General features: G+C 42.1%; 1 protein-coding gene across 2 annotated transcripts; it reads right to left on the reverse strand.

Annotated features, from left to right (window-relative positions):
• Window positions 1-965: 965 nt before the first annotated feature.
• FAM173B (family with sequence similarity 173 member B) lies at window positions 966-17,247 on the reverse strand. Of its 2 annotated transcripts, none has more exons than XM_019521096.1 (5): window positions 16,675-17,247; window positions 10,110-10,399; window positions 7,208-7,345; window positions 5,966-6,016; window positions 966-1,186 (listed from the first exon to the last, which is right to left on the reverse strand). In XM_019521096.1, exons 2-5 carry the CDS (start codon window positions 10,344-10,346, stop codon window positions 986-988), a joined length of 627 nt encoding a protein of 208 aa, XP_019376641.1. In that variant the 5' UTR covers window positions 10,347-10,399; window positions 16,675-17,247; the 3' UTR covers window positions 966-985. The 2 variants fall into 2 exon arrangements, with proteins under 2 accessions (XP_019376641.1, XP_019376633.1); XM_019521088.1 differs by lacking the exon at window positions 16,675-17,247 and adding an exon at window positions 14,170-14,282.
• Window positions 17,248-17,254: the final 7 nt, after the last annotated feature.

Raw genomic sequence — 17,254 nt, forward strand, 5'->3', positions numbered from 1 at the left:
AAATGTAACCCAGGACCTTTTTCACCATTTTTCCTTTTCTCTCTTCATGTCAAAATGTGTCACATCTGAATTTGTAATACCAAGTATACAAGGCCAAGATAATGGGCTTGGTTCTCCACACCCTGCACAGTGAGCAGTCACTTGCACCTATAAAAAGTGTGTATAAAGCAGATATAACTCATTCCCAGATCAGAATTTTACATTCACTTTGTATAACCCTAAGTAACTGCTCAAGGTGCAAGGCAGTGGAGAATCAAGTTCCATCTCATTACCTGTTCTGAGAAAAAATTTGCACAAAACCTCTGGCGTTTTGTTTATACATTGATCCTTAACAGCAATAAACCTTGCTTGTATAAACTTTTCACGTTAAAAACTAGTGAAAAATGTTTTCATGCATCTTCTTGTTAAGCAATGGGAGTGTCTACACAAGACGTTTACTATGGAGTTGCCTTAGTTCTGCAGCAAAACGTCAGTGTCTACACGTGCGGTGCTATTAGGATGGAGTAAAATAATTAACCCTGCCATAGGATAGTACTGCCAGACACAAGTACTATCCTACAGTGGAGTTAACTGCACTGCAATGCACATACAGACACTGACAAGGTTGGCTGGGGCATGAGGATGATTCAGTGTGGGGGCTGCATGCTGGCTAGCCCCCTAAGCTTGGCGGTACACCCCCTGCAGAAAGCGCTGCCCATGCTGCCGGCGGCATCTGTGGGCAGTCCCCAATTGCAGTCGCCGATCACTGGTCAGCTCTCACCTCGTGCCCCCACTGATGAAACCACTATGGCCACCTGCAGGAGCTTGCTGTTTGCCGCCACCTGCGGGAGCTTGTCTGGCCCCCCACAGCCTCTGGGGGTGTGCGGCATTCATGCTAATACTTACTGTTATTATTCCGCCGCTCTCGCAGCCATTGAAGACAAAGATGAGTGTTTTGGTGTAAGAACCAAAGTTAGCATCCACAACACTTTTTAACCTGACTTTATTATGAGGAATGCATAATTGGCAGAATCTCTGAGTATCTGTTGTCACTTCCTTTAAAATTTTTTGAATCATAGGCCCACACAGTGTCTATTCCCTCTCCAGTAGTATAATCTGGCATCCAATGCGGGAAAGGAAAGCGGCAGGCAATGACTCTGGCATCGTGCTTGAGTTCATCTTCAAGCTTTTTCTCCAACTGTGGCATCTGCAGAACAACAACAAAAGCCACTGAGCGGGTAAGACAGAAACATTCTCTCTTGAATTATTTTAAATGCCTGAGACAAATCCAAGGTTTAAAGATCTCTGTTTTAGTCCTTGGAAGCTTTTATGATGCAGAATCATATTCTTCCTAGCTAGCTTTTCATTTACTCTGATGCTTAACATTTACATACATTTTTATAATTTATGATCATTTTAAGTAAGAGCTAGATCATCCCCTAGGCAAGGAATCTGAGTTTGAGGGGAAAAAAACCTGCACTACTGGATTCCTCTTTCAGCCTACAGCCCTGGGAAGGATAAGTCCTTCTGTTATGTCCCAGGTTCCATGTCCCTCCCATGTCAAGGGAAGGTCAAGGTCTTTAGTGTTCCCATGATGGCTCTTAAAACAGTTGATGCTTCTCTGATACCTCTGACCCCAAGTTAATATAAATTGGGTTGTGGTTACTATGTGAATAAATACTGACTTACATCTGAGTAAGCAATGGTGTAGAGAAATCAATCACCTTGGCCCCAAACTGTCACCATGTGCAACAATACCACAGGACTAGCATGCACTACTCCTTTTACAAGTACAACCCCAGGGCTAGGGCTCCACCCAGTCCTACTCCCATCCATTTGTAGAAACTGGGCAGATAATCAAACCCAAAGAAAAAAAAGACTGCCTTACCAGCACAAAACAATGGTTCAGCTACCTGGTCATTTTGTGTCCTAGAGCATAGAGGCTAATTTTTATTACAATTCAGGAAACGGACGATGATGTTATGCTGACATATAATAATGTACAACTTTTAAGCATTTTTTTAGTGTATGAAAAGATATTTCTCTCAAAACATATTTGTAGATGTGAGATTAACAGCCTAATTGTGTTCAACAAAAATGTATTTTTTCACGCATCGTAAATTACTTGCCTTTTATTTTCTAAAAATTACTGTAGTATCAAAGGAAAGATAAGTAATGTATACATATATAATGCATCTTAGAAAGCCATTGGCTGAATTAAAGATTGTGTTAAAAGAAACCAAAAGTTTCTTACAAACACAATAGACAAGGTTTTATACAGAACTCTTCATGTCATCAGTGGCAGGCAGACATTCTTTCCCCAGCTCCAAAAAACCAAAACAACAAAAACACTATCAAAAGTTGCAAATAGTTTCTACTGTCAAAACCTTGAAAGCACATTCTGCAGCTGCAGAATAACTTTAATGTATCATTCTTTTAAAAGATAAATTGAAGTTTCAAAAGGATCATTCTCTCTGAGGCACTGATATTCACAGACTTACCACAGATTACTTTAAAATATTTAAGCATTCTGTATTCCAATTTTGTTCAAACAAAGAAGGCCTGTAAATATCTGTGCTACTATTCTTTTATTTTCTGATCATTTTGCTTATTTAACATTGACTTCGATATCTCAGGCTGAGCTAACATAAACCTCAAAATGAAAAGAGCCAATTCTGCTACACACATTACACATAAATAAATAAACAAGTCTTAACATACAAAAATGCAAAACACTGGCACGATCCATCAATTTCAGGCATAATTACACTGAAGTATTTTGAAAATCAGTCAATGTATTATATTGTAACTATAACTCCAATCCTTTAACTGGAACTGGCCTATACTAGTAAAATGAAATGTCTCAACAGTATTAACTGTTTAGATCTTTTTTCAAAGGTGGATGCTGCATATGTGCCCGTTTTGGGGGCTTTTTTTTTTTTTTTTTCCCAAACACTGAATATGTACTATACTATATTAATATTGTCAAAATTCCTATTTGGTTAATATTTTTTTAAACCCTCCTTTACTACAAATGTAATCTTTTTTTACTTTGACCAAATCCTACATAGCACTATCAAACCTGTACCTTTACAGAAAGCTTGCAAGAATGGATGGATGGATCATTCAGTGTATCCCAGGGATCATTAAATCCAGGCTGTGCAAGTTAGTTATAAATGTCAAATGGCAAAACTAAGGCAGCTGACAGTCATTCAGTTAAAGGCAGGATGGGATCTGATGTGTGATCCCAACAATTGCACCTCCTGCCGTGTCACATGTACATGGCAGGACAGGCAATTTTGGGATCAGACATCAAATCCCAAGAGCATCCTACCTGGCAGTACAGTGGGAGACCAGGATCATGATCCCAAGCTCCCTTTACACTGGCAAAGGTGCCTGGCAATCAACAGTTTGTCAGCTGGCTCTGGGAAGCCACCAAGCTAGTTGTAAAACATTGTGGCTGGTTTCACTTTTTCTTGTATCATTAATTGTATGAACGTCTGGCCAATTACACTTTAAGACACGATTAACTGGGTTCATGAACGACATGTGCCCCTGGAGGCTGGCGGGGCATGGCAACTGCCCGCAGGCAGCAGCAAGTTGCAACCGCCTGCAGGCACTGCCAGGAGCATCAGCAGTGCTTGTCTCAGGGGGTGCATATGCACCTCCCATGCATCGCCAATAACTGGGTTAACTGCATCTTAAGTGTAACACCTGCCAGGGGCCTAAGTAACATGTTTATGGCTTCTGTTTAGCCCAACACTACTTACAAGATATATTCACCTATACAAAAGAGACAGAGAAAATAAGTTAGAGGTTCAAAAGCTAGGTCCAATCATACAAAATGATGAGACTCCCAACTCCACTCTGACATCAGAGCAGGTTGTGAGAAGTCCTAAGTTCTTCGTACGTTTGAGCCCATTGCATATGTGGCAAGAATTACAAACACACAAAAACTAAGAGCCCAATCTTAAGTGTGATCTTATTCCACTCTGCTCAAGTCCCCAATAAACAGGTAATGCAAAAGGTATATGGGCCTTAGGGCTAAGATGATAGTATGTTACAAAAGCAGCAGCTTTAATGTTTCTTCAAGGACTTAGCAAAGCAGAATAAGACCACACTTACGTCCCTAATAGGTGGAATATGATCATGCCTTAATTACTTTGACTGGAAGTATTTTACACAATGTTTGCGGAAGTAAAATATTTTTTCTTTTTTTTCTTTTTGTAAAGGCTGCGGCACTTTCCTCTGCTATTGAAACTGATCAAATAACCCAATGGCTAATTTACACCATATTAGGCCCCTACTAATTAAAAACTACATAACAAATGTTTCCATTCAGTTGGATGACATTTGCTGTCCTGTGCAACTGTTTTCTTCTAATTTACCACGTTGTCTGTCTTCATCTGCACGTTCGCCCTCAGGGATTCTGCAATGCGGCTGCAGAATTTCTAACTGCAGATTCATAGCTGTACCAGCAAGTGAACCAGACAGTGATCATGATATCACTCAGTACAGCAAGGGTGCCCTAATTTTTTCACACATTAACTGCAAAGACAACCACTACACTATGGTCTTGTCAAAATCATGCAACCATACACTTGGTATTGTAAGTCAAAGATGTGCTTGGAACAAAGGCTTCTAGTGCCCTCTCCTGGAACAAAAATTACTACTACAGTAAACCAACCAATATAGGTCTATATCTCAGCCTCCTGGGAACAAATGCAATAAAACTTCTGGAACACATTCAAATATCGAAGAGACATTTCCTTTCAATATGCTAACAAAAGTAAAAATAAAATTTAATTATAAGCTACATAATTATCAAAATGAGAGCATTGTGGCCGGTGCTTTAGTCAGATAAACCTTTAGTACTACAGCCTTCAAGAACAAAGAGGACAAACAGAAGGAAGATATTGTTATATTTCTTCCTGCAACTCACTGTTAATGTTGCAACAATATTTTATCACAGATTATTCCCATTACAGACTACATGTCTATGCCATATCAGTATGATACAAAGTTCTTCATACATTCCATCTCACTGAGACAGCTCAAAAAAAAAAGCATTTATGGGGAAATGAAACGGGGGATATTTGAAATGTGTTTAAAACACATAAAAGACAATTCTCTAATACAGTGTTTATTTTAAAATGAGAGGGATTTTAGTATAAAAAAAATCCAACAACACTTGGGGAAAAAAAAGAGTAAAAAATGAACATGAAGTTTGACAACATCCATGTAGTATACCACAAAATTCGTTGCTTTCTTGCAATACCATTTTCATAATATTAAACAGCAATATAATTTCAGAAAGAGGCTGATGTTTCTGAGTGATAGACAACTTCCTCTAAAAATAAAAAAATAATTTCCCTGTATAATCTACAAACTAGCAATCATACTAAAAGCACCCCATCCTGCTAATCTTTACAAATGCATTTGAGGGCTGTTTCAATGCTACTAAATGAGGTGTTTTCAAATTCTGAAGAATGCATGAACAGAATATTGAACTTTGATTTTCAGCCAACCAGTCCACAGAACTGAGCTAAAATTAGTCACTGCTCATCCTGCTTGAAAATTATCTTACTGAAAAATCTGAAGAACAATCAATTTCAACTGAACATTTCATTAATTTTTCCAAGTAATTAAAGATGCATGTAGAAGGTCACAGCATTAATGTTCTAAACTGTATTGAAATGTGGATTGTGAGAGGCACTGAACTGGAGTTTCAGAAGCACATTTAAATACTTGAGATTTATATTTTGTTCACAAGCTTCAAGTTGTAGCAGCAGGATGCAATATATCTTAATAATTATTAAATACTAATAATCCAAAATCCATTATGCTGTTAAAATAAGTAACTGAATGTCAAATCTACTACACTAAGTGGGCTCATTTTCTAAATCAATGTAGCAATTTCAACTGGTTTAGTGTAAGACTACTATAGACAGCTAAAGATAAGTTAAAAAAACAGGGAGAGACTTACCATCTGAGGTACCCCAAATATAACAACATTTGTATACTGGGAAAATCTAACCTATAAAAAAATTACAAATATGTTTATTATGCAGAGTATGTATAATCTAAGATGATATCAAAATTATTAGCCCACCTATTCATCCCCTTGCCCCAAAGACTAGGACAAGAAACCATGTAGAAATCGTTACAGCAGCTTTAGGCCACTTAAAGATTTCCCTCCACACTAGGTAGCTTTGTAGACTGTGCCCCAGACTGGCTCTACGTGCCACCTGTAGCAAACAACTCACACTAGCCCCATGTGTCATGTGCCACACGGTGGGCTGAGGCAAAGGGCGGTGTGTGCTACATGCAGTGCCCAGGTCTGGAGTTGGCATGCGTGCTGCAAATAGCACACAGGGCAGTCCAGGGCACGCATGCGGCATACATGTCTGAACTGGATCAGCCCTGTATGATGGATCTGACATGTTGGATTTGCATGGGCCTGATTTAACTCATTCAGCCATGTTTAATTTCAAGGTTACTGTTTTCAAATTTGCTCCTCACTTCTGTCTGCTCAGGAACAGAAGCATCTGACAGTAATGAGAGGTGGAAGGGACTGCCAGGGGAAAAAGATGGGAGGATACAGATAGTTAAAGGGCTACTGGACTACATAGATTTATTTTCCCTGCTCTAAATGTGGGAGGGGGAAAAATTCAAGGCAAACCTCTGATCATTCGATTCTACACTTGGAAAATTGTAACAAATTTATAAAATGTCCATATATAGAATATAATTATTGGGAGGCCATCTAATAACCAGGGTCATCTTCTATTTGAGTAAATGCAGTAATTAAATGATCGTATACTGTTTTCAAATAATACAACGTAGCTATATGTATGCACACATACATACAATCACACACACAAGCACAACTATACATACACAACTCCATATTCTATGGTATTTAGAAGTTGTAAAAAAACTTATGATTTACAGCTGATTGAAAAATAATGTGACTTTCTAAGTTTGCCACATAATGCATGCATGCATAATTTAGCAACCTTATCTTTCATATTTCCCAACTTTGGGTGCTTAAATTAACCACATTAGAAAACGCAAGCTAAAATAATGTTAACAGACTATCACAAACAGCTGTATATTTTTATTTAAAATGTAAAAATTTAAATTTAAAAATTCTTTTTTTTAAATTCACCAGTCAGTTTATTTTGTACTTTGGTTTCTATAGGTAATTTTTTAAACCAATACATACCTTCCATAAATCTGAAATGTAAAATTTGGCATCATGATGCACACCTTCCCTCCAAGCACAGTATCTGGAGTACCAGACCAGCCAGGGATTTAATTCATAACCAACAGCTCTGAATCCTTCTTTTGCAGCTGCTATCACCTACAAAGAAACAAAAAAGAATCTTTATTAAGGACCACAACAAGCTATAGCATGCCACCGTTTAAACCAAAATTGTGCTTACTTAAAGTAAGCACGTAAGAGAAAATGTAATTTTATTCAGAGCAGAAATCAAGGAGTCCTTTATTTTTGTCTATTTTCAGGATTGGAGCTTTCATTTAGATGTTTTTACATGCAAGCTTAATTTTACTGCCTTGACTATTTCCACTGAAATAAATTAAAATGTTCCTCTTTATAAATTAAGTACACAAGTACACTTGCAAGATTGGTGTGCAAATCCAGAACATTGCCATGACATTTGCACGTATTTAAGAATGCAACTAGCATTGGTGCCTTGCCTATAAACTGGTGTGGACAAAAAGCAGTAAAGCGGAGTATATGTGCCTGTGCTCATCTACAAACATAGGGGGTGTCCCAGCCGCCTGCGGAGGATTTAGATTGAGAGTGTGGTCGAGGCTAGAAAGGTAAGAAAGATTTATTGACGTAAAAAAGCACAACTACACGTAATAACAAGACAGACGATGACAGATAAAAGCAATTCATGTCGGTAACTTATCAGCAGTCCCTCTGATGCCTGATACACAGTAAGCTTCTCTTTCCGCAAAGTTCAGCGAGGTCAGGCGTCCCCGAGCAACGCTGTCTGAGGGGTGCTGGGGAGGACCCTAGAATGAAGTTCTTGGGTTCCGTGAGGTCCACGGGCCCACTGATCCAGGCAACAGCTAACTAATCCTTTTCACAGAGCTGCATCTTCCTTCTGAATGGTTTCCAAATATTTTAGCTAATGTATAGCTTCTGAAGGACACTGATAGTGTACGACCACTTAGATTCCTTTTTCTTCAACTGTTCATAGACTGACCAATAGCAGTACAAGCCTTGCATTTCTTTGATAAGGTAATTTTAACTGTGCCACAGGGCCTTACTATTTCTAGGCTTTGCTAAATTTACTAGGCCTTACTTTACACAAGGCCTCACTACATCTTAAAATATAATTAGGCTTTTAGCAACAACTTATAGCTTAATATCTAAACAAATACAGAAAAACACTTGGTCTAATCTTCATAGAGCCTTCAGCAAGCACTTTTATCACACAGACATACTTTTCAGCTGCCACAGGGGGACCTGGAACCTCAAAGGTAATTCAGGTGTCTAACTCCCATTGATTTCAATCGTTGGGAGTTAGGCACATAAATTACTTCTGAGAATCTGGGACAATGCACTTAACGCAGAAAGTGCCAAAGTAAATAGTTTTTACTACAGTCCTTTTCTGTTACAGGTAATTACACAGGATCTTTGTCATGAATAGCATACCACTGTTTCAATTTTAATAATGGATGTACGATTTAAAAATTATGATTGTCAGCTTGCTTTTGTTAAGCAAAGTAGTCTAGATTCTAAATTTTAAAATATGTAAAACTGTTTACCTGCTTCACAAATAAGCTACTGGTTGCAGGTTATATTCTGCTCATCATAATAATAAGTAATCTCAATAAATCCTAATTAAAATGAGTAAGGAAAGCATGTTTTGGTATTTAGTATAAATAATTTCTAGCTCCTGCAGCGTTACATGAAAAAAAACATTGTAGGTTCCACACATAAATAAAGCCATGCACTCATGCTCTGATTATTCAGAGATCAGACATAAAACAATATAAGATTAATGAGATTATATAACATCACATACAACTTGCAAGAAGTATGAAATACAGGTTTGACAAGTATTTTAGTGTCTGCCTCATGAAAATTTTGATTAAGAATTCTGTATGACAAAATTATAGAAATATAAAGTAGGAAAAGGAGCAGACATTTTTGTTTCTGAATAAAACTGGTCAAATAGCATTCAAGTCACATAATCTAATAATTTTGTCACATTTCCACAATAGCATTTGAAGAATCTTATTCTCACAATCTGCCCAATGGTACTCCTAGGTAAATGAATAACAGCCTGAAGTTTGTGACCTGCACACTTAAGAACAGCTTCACCAATTCTGGGCTGGATCCACGAAGGGAATAAAGTATGGTAACACACAACATCATCATGCCTTCCTTTGAAGTGCCTGGCACCTGGAACATGATTCACAACCCTGAGTTAGGTACTCAGATTCCCCATACAGCATGTGGAGAGACTTAGGTGCCTAAGAATAGGATTCACAACAGGCAGCATGCTGATTTGGGGGCACAAAACAAGCCAATGGGTTTGTGGGTTTGAACCACTTCAGGTCAAGCAAAACACTGAATCCAGGTTTCCCATTTCCTGGAAGAGCACCCTAACCTCATGGCTGTTAAAGGCAAGCACTACTACCATTTTCATTCAGAATGATCACAGCTTCTGTGTTTTGCCCTGAATGCAATGCTATGTATGTTCACCATGTTCCCAGTAGACCTACTGGATCAGACCCCACAGGCAACTTATAAACTGTCTAATTTGTGAATCCCAGTTCAACACAGGCATGAAATAGACACAAAACGGTCAACCCTGCCAAAATGAACATAGTTCTGGGCACATGCAATGGCATAACTTAAGGCAATTTAGGAACTTTGAAGAAAACTTTGGCACCTATGGACTTTGGGGAGCCTAAGCAGTTAGGGAGGGGTTTTGTGAATCATATTTTGGCACTTAAATTCTACACAAGACTCACTAGAGTTTCTTCTTGGGGATCTGGGGCTTTTTTGAAAATTTCTAGGGTTGAGGGGGACAAGGCTGCAACATAATATCATACACAAAATTTAGGATATTTAGAGCACTCACAATTCGTCCATCTCCACTACCAATATCGACCAGAGATCCATTTCTGCATTGTAACATTTTCAGAACATTTTCAATCTGAGTTGAAGTTGCAGGAACAAAAGGCAGGCAAATTTTTCTCAGTGCTGGAGTTATGAAGGGAGTGACAACAGCATAGAGTGCTGCCAGTGTCCCACCAACAATACCAGTAACCAGCAATCCCCAGTTCTTTTTTCTTGAATTGTCATTATCAAACTTCATATTCTAAGATGTCTTGTGGATGGCTATCTTGCTTCAACATTTACAAAGAGAAACTGAAAAAAAGGAAAAGCATATGTAACAAGTTATCTGAAACCAGAAATATGTCGCCATTTTAATAGGCAAGTGCTTGCTGATGATACCAAGATATTTGAAAAAACATGAGTTCATGTAAAGCTTCCATTTCCTCTGAACCGGAGATAAATTCCCAAATCACATTAACAAAAGATGAAACTGTCTTGGAGAAAATTATAAGGTCCTAATTTAATTTTAACATCTATTCTTCCCACTATATTCTATAATTGTCTTTTCTGCTTCACCTACTACATTCAAATATTAAGCAGTAAGGAATCTATTTTCATCTGTGTTTCAGGGAATTTACATGTTTAACTCCCATTAACACAAATAGAAGTTAAGTACATAAATCCCACATAGCAAGAAATGAAACACCTACCCTCAAAGGAAGAAAGAAAGACTGTTCTTGTTCCTAATGATTACAAACTTTCTACTGAAACTAATATCAGTAGCCTCTCTCTCATCAAAGTCCAATTATTTTCTGTTATAAAAGAGGAACTTTTTTTTCTCCTTTTAGGGCAGACATGTTATATTAAGTGATTAAAGTGCAGTGCACAGCTGGATGATAACATTGTGGTTTAAATAGTCATAGTAGTTAGATTAAAACAGTACACAAGGATTCTCTTTATCTCATTTGGTTTGTAGTTCTCGGGAGTGCTATGTTATATGTCGCTGCAGTGCAATGCAATACCATGCAGATACCCCAAACTAGCTGTGTTTGTTCTCAAGTCCCAGAGCCAGCAGTGCAGTCATAGATTTCATAGACATTAGGGCTGAAAGGGACCTTGGAAGGTCATCGAGTCCAACCCCCTGCCCAAGAGGCAGGAAGTCAGCTGAGGTCATAGGATCCCAGCAAGATAAATATAAAAAATTTCTCTTGAAGGCATTCAAAGTAGGTGCTTGAACCACTTTGGATGGCAGGCTGTTCCAGATCTTGGGGGCTCGGACAGTAAAGAAATTCTTCCTTATGTCCAGCCTGAAACAGTCTTGCAGGAGTTTATAACCGTTCAACCTTGTCATCCCTTGGGGCGCTCTGGTGAACAAGCCTCCCCCAGATCCTGGTGAACTCCCCTGATAAACTTATAGGTGGCCATCAGATCACCCCGAGCCTGTGCTTTTCCAGGCTGAAGAGCCCCATAGCTCTCAGCCTGTTGTCGTAAGGTCTGTTTTCCTGACCTCTGATCACGAAGATCAGAGTCACATTGCTGTGGCTGCATAGGGCCAGCTAACAAGTTAAGGAGCAATGTTTATTAGCTGGGATGTAGTGCTGAGGTTAATCGAGGGTTAGCCCTTGCATGCTACAGATAGACCAGTAAGAATCCAAACATCAGACATTTTTACACAAAAAGAAGCGCCCAGCGCTATAACGCTTGCAGTTGTATAAGTGGTGAAATGCACATCAGCAATGAGAAAATGGCGGTGGCTCAGTGGCGGAGCCACGTGGGGCCAAGGTGGAAGTAGGGGGAGGCACGGGCACACGCAGCTGCCAGGGCAGTGAGGTGGATGGCAGCGGAGCGGAGAGCGCCTTTCCAGCACATCCTGGGGAGGCTGCGGCTGGGAGGATGAGCCCAGACTGGGGCTCCTGTGCGTGTCTGCAGCTGCAGCCAGGCATGGAGCAGAGCAGGGATAGCTGCTGCCATTGCTCAGTTGAGCCGCGAGTCTCTGTCGCAGCCTCTCAGATGCACTGAGGAGCCCCCGCTCCCTCCTTCCTCCCACCTCCTGCAAGGCACTGAGTGGCGGAGGCTGCAAAGCACTGCACAGGTGTCTCCTGCCAAGCCACATCCCTCCACCTTTGATTAGTTTCCACTCTGGCTGATATCTTTTCCACATTTGATCTGTCGACTTGCATTATGCTTCTTTCATTATGCAAAAGTGTTTATTTTAGTTAAGTGTTTGGTATTATTTCATTGTTGCTTTTATATTGTTTTTATTTTGGATTTTACACCACATTTCCAGTCCCATTTCATTGTCACTTCCTGCAACTTCATTGGTTTCAAAGGTCACTTGGCATCACTTCCTGATGTGATACCACTTCCCATGAGGTCTTTGAATATGGCTCGCCAGCCCACTGGGTGACAAAAAGTTCATGATCCTGCCCCACATTCAAAAAGGCTGGATACCCCTGTTCTAAACGCTGTCCAGCAAAAGGCAATGAAAATGGTGAGGCATATGCTAAGCAAACTGAGCTTATTTAGTCTGGAGAAGAGAAGACTGAGAGGAGATTTAATAGAAGCCTTCAACTACCAGAAGGGGGGCTCCAAAGAGGATGGAGCTACACTGTTCTCAGTGGTGGCAGATGACAGAACAAGGAGCAACCGTCTCAAGTTGCAGGAAGGGAGGTGTAGGTTAGGTATTAGGGGAAACTCTCTCACAAGGAAGGTAGTAAAACACTGGAACAGGTTACTCAGAGACATTGTGGAATCTCCATCCTTGGAGCCAGACTGCTTCAAAATCACAGTGTGGTGATTCCTAGCTATAGGGCTGCTCAGTTCTCTGGGGAGTGTGGAGCAGACAACCCATGAGCGCTCTCCTGTGTCTCAAGAACTGCAGAAACTAAGGAATATTTCTTACCAGCCCTCCTGAAGACAGCAGTACCCCCACACTATGAGCTGATGAACATGGCTTAATCTTAGCTCCTGCCTTTTTATACTTCCAGTCTTTCTGTCAGGTGACAATCTGATTAGTCCTCATTGTGGGGCAAATGTGGTGGGGGGAGGGTGTTGACAAGCCTGTTGGGTAACTTTTTTGCTTAGGTAAGGTTTTCCCTGGTGGAGGCTGGGAAGAACGACAGCTCTGCTCAATGAAACCCAGCTTCTTACCCAGCATTTGCATGTGAATACCAGGCCACCTCCATTTAAGGCCTACTTACTACTCAGTCTGTGCTACCAACCTCTAGAGTGTCAGGCCAACACTGAAAACAGTAAAGAATAGAAAAGAAAAAAAGTTAGTAACAACAAGCCCACAAATCCAAAGTGGAGCCAGCAGCTTGGCAAAGATATATATATATACAGCCTAGCCAACTTTACATAGTGTTGTCATCCAAGCCATTAGCATTGCCCCATTCAGTACCCCTGCAGCAGCAAGGTCCCTTATTTCTGCTGGCAGAGCAGCACCACTTCTGTAAATTACAAAAGGTTTTTGCCCGAAAGCATACACAGATGTGCCTGCACTTTCTGCCAACTGCTGAGGCACCTTTACCAGCTGATGCCTCCCAGCGTGCATGGCATTCCCTGCCAGAAACTGCACAAGCGGAGACATGCTGTAGTGGCTTCCCTGTGGTGGCTGCTGTGTGCCTGCAGGGATCCTGTATCAAACACAAACCCAAGGAGTTTGTAACCTCATAACCACCGAAAGCTGTAGCAATAGACTCCTCAAATCAATGGGGGCTAAACATTTTGGCAGACATGGCACAAATTAGCCCTGCATGCACCCCTAATGCCACTCCGATCCCTCTCCCTTACCCAATGTGCTGCTCAGCTTTCTGCTCTTCCCTATGCTCCATGCCTAATCTAATGCTCTGCATGCTGCTCCCTAGCCTACCTGTCACTGTGTTGCCTGTTTCCTCCTCAATATGCCACAGGACACACACGGAAGTTACCTGTGCCACTTACAGCACCCAGGTTGCAGGTTAGCCATCCCTGCCCCAAATCATCATTCATACTGAAATGGTATTTTGTAATCATGTAAGAGAGACTTACAATAACAAACACACAATTAAAAAAAAAAAGTACTCTCTTGAATACATACTCACCTTTTTGTTCCACAGTTAAGTTTTACGGACGTGGTTATAAGCAGATGAGAAATAAGACACTCTTGGGTTGATCATGAAGATTTCATAACAACAATGCATCATGAACGATCCTCTATCAATTGCTATAAATTTGTACCTTTCTTTACCCAAAATATTTTAAATGCCACTACAATTTTACTTGACAGCATACAAATTTATGTCATCAGTATGCTGTATGCATTTTGTGGTAAAAGGTAGTTTAACAAATGTTAGGTCTGCAACAATAAAGTACCTATGTTATTTCAACAACCAAAAATACATAGACATTTGATTTTTGATCTCTTGCACTTTGCTTTCACATATTAAAAGGGCCAGTTGGTACTATAAACACTAATTTACTGAAATTACCATACTTTCTCAAAAACAACATACACCTTTTACCCAAAAAATCAGACCCCCCATGTTTTAAGCAAAAAAGCTAAGTTTCTGGCTGGAGACAGAAGCACCCTACTGTGATTCTGCTCCACGGTGTAACAACTCGAGTATTAGTACACGTTTCCCTCGCTTTACGCGGGATCTGTATGTGCAAATTTGCTTTTACGCAATGACCCTTTTTATACCAATAATTCGTTATACGCAAGGTAAATTTACTCTTATGCGATCTGTGTGGTGGAAACCCGCAGTCAACTGCTTTGTCCATTGCACTGTGGGAGTGATGAGCACCAAAATATAGGCTCCTGTGTGGCTCTGTTCTCCTTGCTCATTATCTGCAACACGTGGTTCTGTAGTTCCCATCCCCATTATGATAGTGCCCAGTGCTTGTGTGTACTGTCTGCTGCTGGTGAGTACCAAAATTGTCTTGTGAAAGTGACAGAAATAGGTCTGGGGGTTAGTACAGTTGAGATCTTGGAACATATCCCTATTTGTTACATTGTAAAGTGGGTTCCCTTTATGCGAATTCGAGTTATGCATTGCTTTCCAGGAACGCACGTACAGCATAAAGCGAGGGAAATCTGTATTTGGGCTACTGAAGGAGTCAACTGACTTAATGGCTCATTGTTCTTCACTCCAGAGATGTTAACAATCTTCTCTCCTTTTTAATGATCTTGATGTTCTCCTAATCAAACTAACCTTTCTTTGGGCAATTTTGCTGTGTGCTGATTTGTCTTGGTCTCTTATTTCACAGCTTCTTCAGCTGTTTTCAAAACCAGAAAGCTACCTATAAACTTGCTGGATGTTTGCTGGATTAATAAAGTCTGCTGGCACGTGCTAATTAACACACTATAACAGCCTCTCTGTCATGTGTATTCAGTGTCCTGTGCTTCAAAATGGTGGTGGGGGCACTTTAACTAAAGCTCATCAAACGAGCTTTAAGTTAAAGCACCCCTGCCACCATTTTGAAGTGCAGGACACTGAATACAAGTGATGCTGTGGGTTCTTTAAATACAGCGGCTCTAGAGCTGCTCTAATTAAAGTGTCCCCCTTCTCCACCCTGGAGCACCTGGAAAGAAGCCCATGGCAATCAGTCTTCAGCAACAGCTTGGGCTTTAGTTAAACCAGAAAGGGAGGGTGATATGGCTAAAGAGTCAGCTCTATCCCTCTTCTCAGCAACCCTAACCCTGGAAAAAGCTTTTTTTTTTTTCTATTTTGCCTTTCAAAAAACAAGGTGCTATATTCAGGGATGTATTGTATGCAGGAAGATACAGGTATAACCGAGCATCTAGCAAGACAGAGATCATTTTGGAACGTGTGTGATGGAAGAGGCGCAGCAAGCTGATTTCTAGCCTGCTTCTAGTTGGGACCACTTTGGCAGAGGGGCTCAGTGCCAGCAGGCTTTGCTGTAACTAGTTTTGTAAGCAGGCCACCTACATGCTTGTCACCCAGGGGCAGACAGCAGTCTGTGCCTGGCAGCAGGGCCCAGAGATTGCTCTGTGACTGATTCCCTGTGACTTATTTCGGAAGGGGGAACTGAGCCTCATCCTCAAGTTGCTAGTTTTGTCATGGCAGCCACAAGCTCGGGGCGGGAGCCTGCAGACCTCCCCGGCCTCAGGAGAGCAATGGGGGCGCTGAAAGCAGGGAAAAAGGGAAGGACCAGGAAGGACACATCAGGGCACTTGAGGCAACTCCTGGCAGAGCTCATGGCAGCCCGGCACCCACATAGCGGGCACCGCAAGGAACAGGGCAGGGGGCGGAGCCAGAACGTCTGCGAGCCAATAAGGAGCCACCGCCCGCCCTGGAGCGGGACCTTGAGGCGGAACAACACGGAGCCGCTTAGCTGAAATGCCGTGCTTGCGCATGCTTGAAAAAAGCGGCCCGGCTGGAGGGCCACTCAACTTGAGCGTCTCTATTGTGCATGCGCGGTGCACAGCCGCGCGTCTTCCTGCTCCCAAGATAAGGGAGCCACTCCCCTATTCGGCTACAGCCCGCTTCAGCTGAGTCCACGCGCTCGCTCCAAACATGGATCTCCCCGAGTCTACCCATGGCTCAAGTTGCCACCTATAAAGCCCTCCCTTGCCCCCCACTCACCTCCCACGTAGGTCTCGCGATACTGCAGGCCCCGCTACATCCGGGCATTGCGGGACGGGCGATACCATCCGGCGCGGGGGGGAGGAAATGATTCGGGTAGATTTTATGGGGAACGCAGTGCCCGCACCTCTGTCCCCGCCCTGCTCACACAAGGCTCAGGCCCCGCCTCCCTCCCCTTAGGCTGCAGAACCCGGGGGGTGGCTGCGACGGGCGATTCCGTTAGTGGTATCTCCCCCAGGAAGGGCGGGGCCTGGGCAGCGGCCACGCCCCCCCATTCCGACGCTTCCAGAAGGGTTCGGCGGGGGCGCCACATTAGTCGCGAGCGGCAAACCCGGACTGGTGGAAGCGGTTGCGCAGGCGCGGAGTGACATTACTCGCAGGGGGCGGGGCTGGGAGCGGCGTGTGCTTGGTCTCTGCCTGGTGTCGGGCGGCGGCAGTGCCACCATGTCGGCCATGGGGACCCTCGCTTTTGACGAGTACGGGCGGCCCTTCCTCATCCTCAAGGATCAGGACCGCAAGAGCCGCCTCATGGGGCTGGACGCCCTCAAGGCAAGTGCCCCGCGCCCCGCCCCGGGGGGCT

This window comes from Gavialis gangeticus, unplaced genomic scaffold (assembly GCF_001723915.1).
Source record: "Gavialis gangeticus isolate Ggan-Ray unplaced genomic scaffold, GavGan_comp1, whole genome shotgun sequence".
In the NCBI taxonomy this organism is placed as follows: Eukaryota; Metazoa; Chordata; order Crocodylia; family Gavialidae; genus Gavialis; species Gavialis gangeticus.